The following is a 12,171-nucleotide window of genomic DNA, read 5'->3' as shown; positions in this document are numbered from 1 at the left end:
ATGCATAAGAACAGGATCAACTGGCCTGAAGACACACACCTTTCTTTTTTTTAAAGATTTTATTTATTTATTATGCATACAACATTCTGCTTCCATGTATATCTGCACAGCAGAAGAGGGCACCAGATCTTCTAAGGGATGATTGTGAGCCACCATGTGGTTGCTGGGAATTGAACTCAGTACCTATGGTAGAGCTGTCTTAACCTCTTAACCTCTGAGCCATCTCTCCAGCTGGAAGACACACACCTTTAATCCAGATCTTAGGCTAGGGGACACACCCTAAATTGGGATACACCTTCTGCTGGAGGCATATAAAAGGGCATGCAAGAAGGAGCTACAGCCCTCTGACTGCTTGCACTGACATTTCAGTAAGTCCATCTCTTCACTGCCATTAGAGAATACTTATTTGTAATTGAGCATATACTGAAGAGCAGCAGCTACGTCCAACCTCCTGGACTCAGTAAGTACTGGATTCTTATACTTTTACTTCACAACTGACATTGTGGGATTAACAGGAATGCAGCCCGAAGTCATTCTCAGGAATCTCCATTTTTCACACAGAGAGGTTCATTCCCTATGTTCTGTTGCTCTAGAACCCTAGTACAACACTTTTGGATGTGTGTGTATAAAATGTTCCAAACGCTTCATCAGTTGAGTACAATTGTCAAAAGTAGTTACCTGTTGACCTCAGATTCAATCTAGAAATGAACTGTCCATAGTGAGTAGCACAAACTCTCTTCTCTGAAAATAATATTGAAATCTTGATAGAAAATTTTAGAGCGATATCCAAGTTTCCAGCCCCATAGAAGAGGGAACAGAGGGGAAAACAGAAAATAAAAGACTAAAAGCTATTTGTGGTGGTACAGACATAGCTTACACTGTTTTACTTCACTGGGTCTCAAAAGAGGAAAGCACCCATATTAGCTACCCAGAGAAGCCAGGCAGACACCTTTCTTCTGAGGACTCAGGAGACAAAGGCAGATGGTTCTCCTTGTGTTCGAGTATACACAAGGCTCCAAGCGATTGAATGAAATTAAACCATTAACAGAGCTCATGCCCTTTATCCCCCGCACTAGAGTGTATCAAATTAGGAGTGGGGCCTTCAGTAGTCAGTCTCAGCTTATCTCTTGTTAAGCTGAGGCGAGGCAACAGTGTGATGTTTGTTGAGAGCTCATGGAGCCTGAGGTAGAGGCAAGAGCTACGGGCATGGCTGCTTTGCCTCCCTGGCCTTGAGCTTGAAGTTTGAACCCCAATACGAGTCTCTCAGGATTTTACTTTCCTTGTTACAGATATCTGCCATTGTGACCTCAGGTGGAAGAAGAAAAAGGCCTACTTCTTCTTTTTGGATCCAGGTTCACTTTCAAAGCACCACAGTAGATATGTCAGAAGACCGGGCAGCCGAGAGATCGGGCCACACAGATTTCAGTGTGCAGAAATTCTCCTACAGCTGGACCATAAGCAACTTCGGATTCTTGCTTCAGGAGATAGGGGGCGCCATTAAAAGCCCAACCTTCTCCTCAGGATTCAGTGACAACGACAAATGGTGTTTGAAAATACTCGCAAATGGGATCGACAAAGAAAGCAAAGATTACCTGTCAGTTCACCTAATGATGCTCAGCTGCCCAAAGAGTCCAGCCTGGGCAAGGTTCCGGTTTTGGATCATCAGTGTCGATGGAGATAAAGCCAATGGCAAGATAAGCCCAAGATTCTTCAAGTTCATGCCAAAACAACACTGGGGATTCAAAAAGTTCATCCATCGAGATTTGCTCTTGGGTCTGGAGTCTTGGCTCTTCCCAGACAATGAACTCACTATCTTCTGCGAGGTGGACCTCGTGGTCCAAGACTCCCTCATCAACTGTGGGAAGAGCACGCTGCCCGGTATCCAGGTTCCAAGGAACACATTGGAGATGAGCTAGGACAGCTGTGGGAGAATTCCCTCTTCACAGACTGCTGCCTGGTGGTAGCTGGCCAGGAATTCCAAGCTCACAAGGCCATCTTAGCAGCTCGCTCTCCAGTTTTCAGAGCCATGTTTGAACATGACATGGAGGAGAAAAGAAAAAACTGCGTGGAGATCCAGGATCTGGAGCCCCAAGTCTTCAAGGCAATGATGGACTTCATTTATACCGGGAAGGCACCAGACCTCCACAGCATGGCAGATGCTGTGCTGGCAGCTGCTGACAAGTATGGCCTGGAGCGTTTGAAGGTCATGTGCGAGGATGCCCTCTGCAGGGACCTCTGTGTTGAGAATGCTGCCCACACTCTCATCCTCGCTGACCTCCACAGTGCAGGGCAGCTGAAAACCAAGACCCTGGATTTCATTACACCGCGTGCTTCTGATATATCTGAGACTTCAAGCTGGAAGACAATGATGGTCTTACATCCCCAGTTGTTGGCTGAAGCATACAGCTCCTTGGCCTCTACTCACAGTTCATTACTTGAGCCCCCTCCCAAACGCCTGAAGCAATCATAGGTTCCTCTCAGCTGTGAACTACAGGTGTATACCCAAAGCAGCAGCCAGCTTTGTAACCAAGACCACCTGAAGACTGCGGGACACGTGAAGGATATCCAGAGTATCCGAGGAAAGACAGCATGTTGGCACAGCACTTTGATGCCCCTCGAAATGAGTTGAATCACGGGGATCACTGGATTCCAGGATACTTTCCGCTGTTGCTGGATGGCTTTCCATTTTGTCCAATGAGTTGGAAACTGGGATTCCATTCAGTTGCTTGCCCCAAGCACATCTCAACACGGTTTCTTTAGAAGAACCTCTCTGGACTGGACTGAGCAGGGCTATGAGGAAGGATTTAGAGCAAAGGATGAAACAGACATACATGTTTGCTTACGAGAGACAGAGAAGAGAGAAAGATGCCAGTTTTTTTTTTCCTCCAAACTCAATTTATGGGGACTGGAGGGTTGACTCACTTGGCCAAAGCAATTGCTGCTCCTGCAGAGGACCAGTTCTTGAGTTCAGCTCTCTGCATCCCTTGGGTGACTTCTCAAACATCTGTAACTGGAAACACAGGATTGAAGTCCTCCTCTTGTGTCTATGGGTGTGTCCACCTCTGTTATATAAAGGCAATATAAAGTGAATAAAAATTTCACAATCAGTTTCTGGATTCCATGGTTTCTCTGTTTGCAGAATCCCACTTTAGTCCATCCAGCTTTGCTCGACTGTGGAATTTTATACAGAATCCTCAGGGCCACTGCATTCCCACGAGCTTCCTGCTAGCCAGTGTCTTTTTATAGGCGAGTTAAGACCACTAATGTTGAGGAATATTAATGACCATGGATTGTTCATTCTTGTTTGCTTTAGATTTGTGGTTTGTTGTGGGATTTTGTGTGGATTTTCACCCCATTTATCTTTGGCTGCTGGTATAGTGGGGTTATCTATTGCCTATGTTTTTCTGGTTGTAGTTAACTTCCTTGGGTTGGAGTCTTCCTTCCAAACCTTTCTTGAGGCCAGGATTAGTGGCTATGTATTGTTTAAATATGGATTTTTCATCGATTATCTTGTTTTCTGGATCTGTATGGATTGAAAACTCTTCTGGCTACAGTAATCTGGGTTGGCATCCATTGTCTCTTAGTGTTGGTAGAATATCTATCCAGGACCTTCTGGCTTTTAGTGTTTCCTCGGAAAAGTCAAGTGTAATTCTAATAGGTTTGCCTTTATAGATTACTTGATGTTTTTCCTTAGCTGCTTTGAATGTTGTTTCTATATTCTGTGTGTTTGGGGTTTGAATTTTTATGTGGTGAGGGAACTTTTTTGTGAGCCCCTCAATTTGGTGTTCTGTAGGCTTCTTTTGCTTCCATTGGCATGTCTTTCTTTAGGTGGGGAAAGTTTTCTTCTATGATTTTGTTGAATATGTTTTCTGCATCTTGAGTTGCGTTTTTCACCTTCTTCTATAGCCATTAATTTTAAGTTCGACCTTTTCACGGTGTCCCCTATTTCATGTATATTTCCTGTTAGGGATTGTTGCTTTAACATGTTCTCTGATCGATGATTCTATTTCTCTTAAGATATCTTCAATGCCTGAGATTCTCTCTTCCATGAGTTGTATTCTGTGATTATTCTTGCATCTGTACTTCCTGATCATATACCCAGCTTTTCTATTTCCAGCACTGCCTCAGCCTTTGTTTTGTTTACTGTGTCTACTTCATTTTTCATGTCTTGAACTGTTTCCTTCAAGAGTTTGATTATCTTTTTTCTCGGCTTTCTTTCAGGGAATTGATTGTTTCTTGTAGTTTTTGGTTTGTTTTTTCTTCTATTTCTCTAAGGCATTTTCCCAATATCTCTTTGAGGGTTTCTATCATTTTCATGAATTTTTTTTAATAATCATTATCTTCTGCTTCATGTCTGTTGTGATGATCAGTTCTTGCTAGTGTAGAGTCCCTAGATTCGGGTGCTGTCCTATTGTTTTTTTTTGTTTCTGTTGTTGAATGTGTTTTTATATTCTCTCCTTCCCATCCCTCTTTCTGTTGAGTGTAGAAGTCTATTCCTCTCCTGTTGTGTCAGGACCAAGGTTTCCTTCCAGTGGGTGCAAACATGTCCAATACTCTGATGTTTCTCCTCCTCCGGTGCATGGAGCCAGGACTGGTACTGGGGTCTCTGCAGTCCCTGGGTGGGGTGGATCCCACAGGGATTGCATCAGCAGTGAGCAGGGCCAATGAGACTCAAATAAACTATCGTGTTGGTCTTTTCCCTGCCTCTCAGAGATGGTTTCTAGAAAAAGTATTTCAGACCTACCTAGGAGTGTGGTTAGGGAATATACTAAAACCTTCTCATGTCAGTCACTTAGGTTGAGTGTTTTTAGGTCATATACTCCCTCATCCACAGATAGGTTCTGTCCTGTTCAACCGCAGAACTGCCATGTTGAATTCTAATTTTAACGCATGGTGGTCTAATAAGACACATGGGGTTATTTCAATTTTTTGTAATTGTTAGGTTTGCTATGTTTCCAAGTATGTGGTCGATTTAAGAGAATATTCCATGTGGCACTGAGAAGAAGGTAAATTGTTTTTTATTTGTGTGGAATGTTCTATAGATATCTGTTAAGTCCAATTTTGCCACAGCTTCTATTAGTTCTTTTGTTTCTGTGTTAAGTTTCTGTCTGGCGTTCATGCCCAGTGCCGAGAGTGCAGTGTTGAACTCTCCCACTATAAGTGTGTGTGGTTTTATGTGTGATTTGAGTTTTAGTAATGTTTCTTTTGCAAATGTGGATGCCTTTGTATTTGAGGCATAAACGTTCAGAATTGAGACTTCATCCTGATGGATTTCTCCTGTGATTTGTAGGAAATGACCTGCTTCATCTCTTTTGACTGATTTTAGTTTAAAATCCAATTTATTGGATATTAGCATTGCTACCCCTGCTTGTTTCTTGGGTCCATTTGATTGGAAGATCTTTCCCCACCTCTAATTCTTAGGTACCGTTTGTCTTTGGGGTTGAGTTGAGTTTCTTGTATGCAGCTGAATTAAGGATTCTGTCTTCTTATCCAGTCTGCTAATCTGTGTCTTTGTATAGGGGAGTTAAGACCATTAATATTGATGGATATTTAATGACCATTGATTATTGTTCATTCTTATTTGTTTTTGATTTGGTGATGGTGGAGAGATATTGTGTGGGATTCTATCCCTTTTTCCTTTTGACTGTTGGTAAATCAGGATTATCTATTTCCTATGTTTTTCTGTTTGTAGTTAATTCCCCTGGGTTGCAGTTTTCCTTCCAGTACTTTCTGTATGACTGAATTGATGGATATGTATTGTTTGAATCTGTTTTTTTCATGGAATATCTTGTTTTCTCCATCTATAATGATCGAATGCTTTGCTGGGTATAGTAGTCTTGGCTGGCATCCATGGTCTCTTAATGTAGGTAGAATATCTATCTATTCAGTACCTCCTGGATTTCAGAGTTTCCAAGGAAAATCAGGGGTGATTCTGATGGGTTTCCCGTTACAGGTTACTTGACATTTTCCCTTTCCTGCTTTTAATATTTTCTCTTTGTTGTGTATGTTGGGTGTTTTGATTATTATGTGGCAAGGTGACCTTTTTTTTGGTTCAGTCTATTTGGTGTTCTGTAGGCTTCTTGTGTTTTCATTGGTATGTCTTTCTTTAGGTTGGGAAAGTTTTCTTCTATGATTTTGTTGAATATGTTTTCTGCGCTTTGAGTTAGATTTCTTTACCTTCTTCTATACCTATTATTCTTAGGTTTGGTCTTTTCATGGTATCCCATATTTCCTGGATATTTTGTGATAGGGATTTGTTGGACTTAAGATTTTCTTTGTTTGATGAATCTTTTTCTGTTAGTGTGTCTTCAACTCCTGAGATTCTCTCTTCCATCTCTTGTATTCTGCTGGTTATGCTTACATCTGTAGTTCCTGATCGTTTACCCAGCTTTTCTTTTTCCAGCATTCCCTCAGATTGTTCTTTCTTTATTGTCTCTATTTCAGTTTTTAGGTCTTGAGCTGTTTCCTTGAGAGATTTGTTGATATCTTGTATTTTTTGGTTAGTTTTTTTTCTTACATTTCTTTAAGGGATTTTCTCATGTCTTCTTTGAGGTCCTCTATCATTTTCATGATGATGCTTTTAATGTCATTCTCTTCTGGTTCATCTGCATAGTGATGTTCAGGTCTTACTGGTGTATGGTTCCTAGTCTCCTCCGATGGTGTCATATTGGGTTTTCTGTTGTTGGATGTGCTTTTACCTTGTCCTCTTCTCATCCTTTCTTCTGGTGTAGCAAGAGTTTCTTGTTTTCCTGGTGGTTGTGGGACCAAGGTTCTCTTCTGGTAAATGCAAACAGATCCAATACTCTGATGTCAGTCCTCTTCTGGTGAATGGAGGTGTCATTGTTACCTGGGTGTCCGCAGTGTTCAGGAGTGCAGAGTCCTCCCGGGCTGGCAGTTGGAAGCAGAGCTGTCACCGGGCCTTGGTGTGTGGGATCCCGCTGCTGAAATCCGTCTGGAACGCAGGTCGCTTGTGTCAGTTGACTCTGAGCAGCTATGACGAACAGTAGCTGGAAACAGCTCCTGGACTACCTGGGCTGGCAGATGGAGGCTGGGCTGCCCCTGGGTGTTTGGAACCTGTCGCTGCCGAACTTGGCCCAGCATGCAGGTGGCTTGCCTCAGATGACTCTCTTTCTTCCATTTCTTTAAGGGTCTTTCCCACATTCTCTCAGAGGGCTTCTATAATTTTCATGAAGTTATTTTTATGTTCATTCTCTTCTGCTTCATCTGCAATCACACTGCCAGAGGACCTAGGAAAGAAGGAGGACCCCAAGAGAAGATTGCATATTACCTCCAATAAAGGAATGGGAATGAGATACCTTGAACAAAGTAGACTCACAGGGCATGGGTGGATAGGAAGGAGGTGGGAAGGGAGGAAGGTTCAGGGGAGGAGAAGAAGTGGCCTGAGTGAGGGGAGCAATAGAGTAGGGTAAGAAAGGAGAAGCCTTGATAGAGGGAGACAAAGCAGGTATAGAGATAAGTATGGCACAGGGAAAATGTTAGGATATCTACAGGGATAACCCCAAAAAGAATCCAAGCAGTGGTGGAGAAAATGCTATTGATTCCCTTCCCCTATATAGTGGGATTGGGGTCTACTTTGGTTACCATTCCTAGAGCCTTCATCCAGTAGCTGTTCAAAGCAGAAACAGGCACCCTCAGCTGATCACTGAACCATACCCCTGGAATCGAATTGTGCAGAGGGAGGAGGGATGAGCAAAGGAGCCAACAGTGTGCTGCAGATACCCACAGAAACAGTTGACCAGACCTAGTGAGACCTTGGAAACCTTAGTCATAAAGCTTTGGAAACAGCATTGGAGCCAACCAAGCCCTCTGAATGTGAGTGCCAGCTAGGAGGCCAAAACAGTCTATGGGACCTCTAACAGTGGGGCCAGTGTTTATCCCTAGAGCACAAATGGACTTTGGGAGGCCATTCCCTATGGAGAGATACTATTGAAGCCCAGATACAGCAAGAAGGACCTAGAGGCTCCTCCAAATGATATAGCAGACTATAAACGTTCCTGGTGAAGGGCCTCAGTATCCCTGGGGTAGAGTTTGGGGATGGGTTAGGGGGTGGTGGGCAACATGGGCAACATGGGAGTTCAAGGGAATTGGGGGATGAATATGTAAATATGAGTAGTCATTAAAGAATTTTAAAAAAGAAAAAACAGAAAATTCCCAGCTTACATTGACTGACTTTTAACATGATTGCTGTTGAGTAGGAGACTGCCCACTCACAGGAGGTGAGCCCCTCTCCCTACAGGAAACAACTTCTAGGCATTCGTTTAGTAGTTTAGAATGGATCTCTGCTCTAATCTCTCTGTGTGTCCCTCAATTGAGTCTCTATCTGTATCTCTCTGCCTGACTATCTCTCTTATTCTCTCGCTATGTGTCTCTTTTTTAGTGTCACTATGGTTCTTTCTTCTATGTTTCTCAGTGACATGCTGCATCTCTGTCTGTCTGTCTGTGTCTCTGTGTGTATCTCTGTCTCTCTCTGTCTGTCTATATGCATCTCTCTCTATCAATCTATCTATTCATAGTCCCCACCCATGTGCTTTTCTATTTAGAATTAATATATATGTGTCTGCTTGTCTGTGTCCTTGTAACACACTTGTCTATCTCTGTTTATCTCTATGTAAGTCTCAAATTCTTTCTGTGTCTGTCTCATTTTCTGATTCACTGGATGTCTCTCTTTTCTTCTCTTTCTCTCTTGATCACGCTTTCTCTGTCTCTTTCTGTGTTTTGCTCTCTATGTATGTGTGCATCTCCCTCTATGTCTCTGTCTAACTCTCTGCATGTTTAACTATGTCTCTTACACCTGTACTTGTGCAAGTGTGTCTGCATTGGTTTCTATATATTCCTGTCAGGTGGCTCTCCTCCAATGACCAGAGATTTTCTGTGGTATGAGGACACCCCTGTAGTTCATGACTTGAGTTTCATCCTGTGGGAGATGTGAATTATTTGGCTATAAATGTCACCCAGAGAAACACCTACATGAAATAAAACTTCCGACCATGGCATTCTTGGGATAAGAGAGTACATAAATAGAGCCTGTGCTTTCTGCCTTGGGTCTACCAGTTCCTCCAGGAGAGGCTGCCCCAACTCTCCAGAAGCATGCTCATGGGAGGTCAGGGCCATGAGTTATATGACTTTTCTTAGAAATGAGTGGCCTTGCAGTGATAGCCTAGCTTCATTTCAAGTGGCACATTTGAGGGGAGGGGTAACTTCCACACTCACCCTAAACTCACACAGAGAAGAGTCACAGTTAGTACCAGTTATCCTCGTGTAATAAGTGCGTAACTGAGAAAACAACTTCTCAGGCATCAAAATCAATTGATTGACATATCCTGTAAAGAGATGAGGAGCAGCATTTGAGCCAGACTTTCAGGAGGCCTGGGCTGAGAACTACTGAGTTATTGATTCTTTGAGGGTAACTTCATGTGTCCTCTAGCCCAGTGAGTCCCTTCAGACATCATGAACTGGAGAGAGATGATAGATGTAGGGAGCATTTTACAGATCACCTTTTGAGGAGGTGCCATCCAAAAACCTTTTCTTCAGTACCTATTTGATCATATTCTGATATACAACAGAACACTCTCTGTTTTAAGGTCCTGCAGAGTAAGCATGGAAGTTAAAAATTTGAGGAGGACAGAAGTCACCAGTTAAAATGCAAAATGTACCATGTTTGCCTTTCTATGTTTGGGTTTTGTTCATTTTATCATTAAAATATTAAAACAGGAGTTGGGTAAAAGCAGGGGGTCACTCACCTAATTGCTGATGGGTCGGCGGAAAGGGAAGGAAGATTGGCCTGTAACTCCTGTCCAAAGCGCCATTCATCCAGATCTTCCCAGGCTTGTCCCTGCTTGAAATAGACATGCCCAGGCAGGAAGGAGCTCCCTGAATCTGGGTACAGGCCACTCTTCCTTCCCTTCCTGCCGACTCCAATCTGCAAGGAAGTGAGTGATCCACCGCTCTTACCCAAATCCCTTTCAAAGCCCCATCCACCCCAATCTCCCCAGGCCTGCTCCTGCTTGGGGTAGACCTGCTCAGGCAGTGAGGAACCCCCAGAGCCTGGAAACACCCCACTCTTACTTCCTGACCCACCCCTACACACCCGATCCCTATTGAGGCCTAACTCCTTCAGAGTGAGGAGACTACCAGGAGAGGCAAGACCATCCAGAGCTTCAGACATTGAATTCCTGGCCCACACACACTACTGTGTAACAAGAGGAGATAGAGAGACCCCACATCACTCTCTGGAAAAAGATATGGGAAGAAGACAGAATAAGAACTCGCTCAACAACAGAAAGACAAATATGACACCACCAGAATCTAGGGGCTCCACTCCAGCAAGATCTGAAAAGCCCAACACAGTGCATGAAGAAGAGATAGACCTCAAAAATTATCTCAGCAAAATGATAGAGACCGTCACAGAGGAAACAAGAAAATCCCTTAAAGAAATAGAAGAAAAAGCAAGCAAAAAATTACACGAAATGGAGGAAAAGACAAACCAAAAAATTCAAGAAATAAACAAATCTCTTAAAGAATCTAAAGAAACCCAAGATAAAACAACCAAACAAGTGAAGGAAGCTCTTGAAACAGTTCAAAGCATGAAAGCTGAATTAGACACAATAAAGAAAACACAGAATGAGGCAATGCTGGAAATGGAAAGACTGGATAAGCGATCAGGAACTAAAGACGTGAGTATAACTAATAGAATCCAAGAGACAGAAGAGATAATCTCAGCTATTGAAGACTCGCTAAAGGATATACATTCATCAACCAAAGAAAACCTCAAGTCCAACAAATCCCTAACACAAAATATCCAGGAAATATGGGACACCGTGAAAAGACCAAACCTAAGAATAGTAGGTGTACAAGAAGGTGAAGAAACACTGCTCAAAGGTACAGAAAACATTTTCAACAAACTCATAGAAGAAAACTTCCCCAACCTACAGAAGGATATGCCTATGAAAGTACAAGAAGCTTACAGGAATCCAAACAGACTGGAGCACAAAAAGAAGACCCCGACACATAATAATCAAAACTCCAAATCTACAGAATAAAGAGAAAATATTAAGAGCAGCAAAGAAAAAAGGCCAAGTAACATATAAAGGCAAACCAAATAGAATCACACCCGACTTTTCAATGGAAACTCTGAAAGCCAGAAGGTCTTGGATAGATACCCTACAAGCACTAAGGGAGCATGGATGTCAACCCAGACTACTGTACCCACCAAAATTTTCAATCACTATAGATGGAGAAAACAAGATATTCCATGACAAAAACAGATTTAAACAATACATATCCACAAATCCAGCACTACAGAAGGTTCTGGAAGGAACACTCCAACCCAACGAACATAACTACACCCACAAAAACACAGGCAATAGATAATCTAATTTACCAAACACAAAAAGAAGCAGGAGGGTAAATCCACACACAATGACACCACCCAATAAATCCAAGACAAACAAGAACCAATGAACAATGGACATTAATATTCCTAAATGTCAATGGTCTTAACTTACCCATAAAAAGAATAGGCTAACAGAATGGATACGAAGACAGAATCCATCCTTCTGCTGTTTACAAGAAACACACCTAAACTTCAAAGACAGGCAATACCACAGAGTAAAAGGATGGGAAAAGATTTTCCAATCAAATGGGCTCAAGAAAGAAGCTGGTGTAGCAATCCTAATATCTAACAAATTGGACATTAAACTAAAATCAATCAAAAGAGATGATGAAGGGCATTTCATACTCATCACAGGAAAAGTCCATCAAGATGAAATCTCAATCCTGAACATCTATGCCCCAAATACGAAGGCACCCACATTTGTGAAAGAAACATTACTAAAGCTCAAACCACACATAAAACCACACACACTTATAGTAGGAGACTTCAACACCCCCCCTTACACCACTAGACAGGACCACCAGACAGAAACTTAACAAAGAAACAAAGGATCTGAAAGAAGTTATGACCCAACTGGGGTTAACAGATACCTATAGAGCATTCCATCCAAACTCAAAAGAATATACCTTCTTCTCAGCACCACATGGCACCTTCTCTAAAACTTGACCACATAGTAGGTAACAAAGCAAACTTCCATAGTTACAAAAGAATTGAAATAACCCCCTGTATCTTATCAGACCACCATGCATTAAAGCTAG

General features: G+C 42.4%; 1 protein-coding gene across 1 annotated transcript; it reads left to right on the top strand.

The window, feature by feature from the left end:
- Window positions 1–1,379: 1,379 nt before the first annotated feature.
- On the top strand, window positions 1,380–2,647 carry LOC100761478 (speckle-type POZ protein-like). Its single transcript, XM_035451316.1, is given in 2 exon segments — window positions 1,380–1,893; window positions 1,896–2,647. Coding segments are annotated over 2 exon segments (1,089 nt in total). The 3' UTR covers window positions 2,471–2,647.
- Window positions 2,648–12,171: the final 9,524 nt, after the last annotated feature.

This window comes from Cricetulus griseus, assembly GCF_003668045.3.
Source record: "Cricetulus griseus strain 17A/GY chromosome 1 unlocalized genomic scaffold, alternate assembly CriGri-PICRH-1.0 chr1_0, whole genome shotgun sequence".
Taxonomy (NCBI): Eukaryota; Metazoa; Chordata; class Mammalia; order Rodentia; family Cricetidae; genus Cricetulus; species Cricetulus griseus.
Note: the sequence above shows the minus strand (reverse complement) of the source record. Positions and strands in the feature narration are given on the sequence as shown.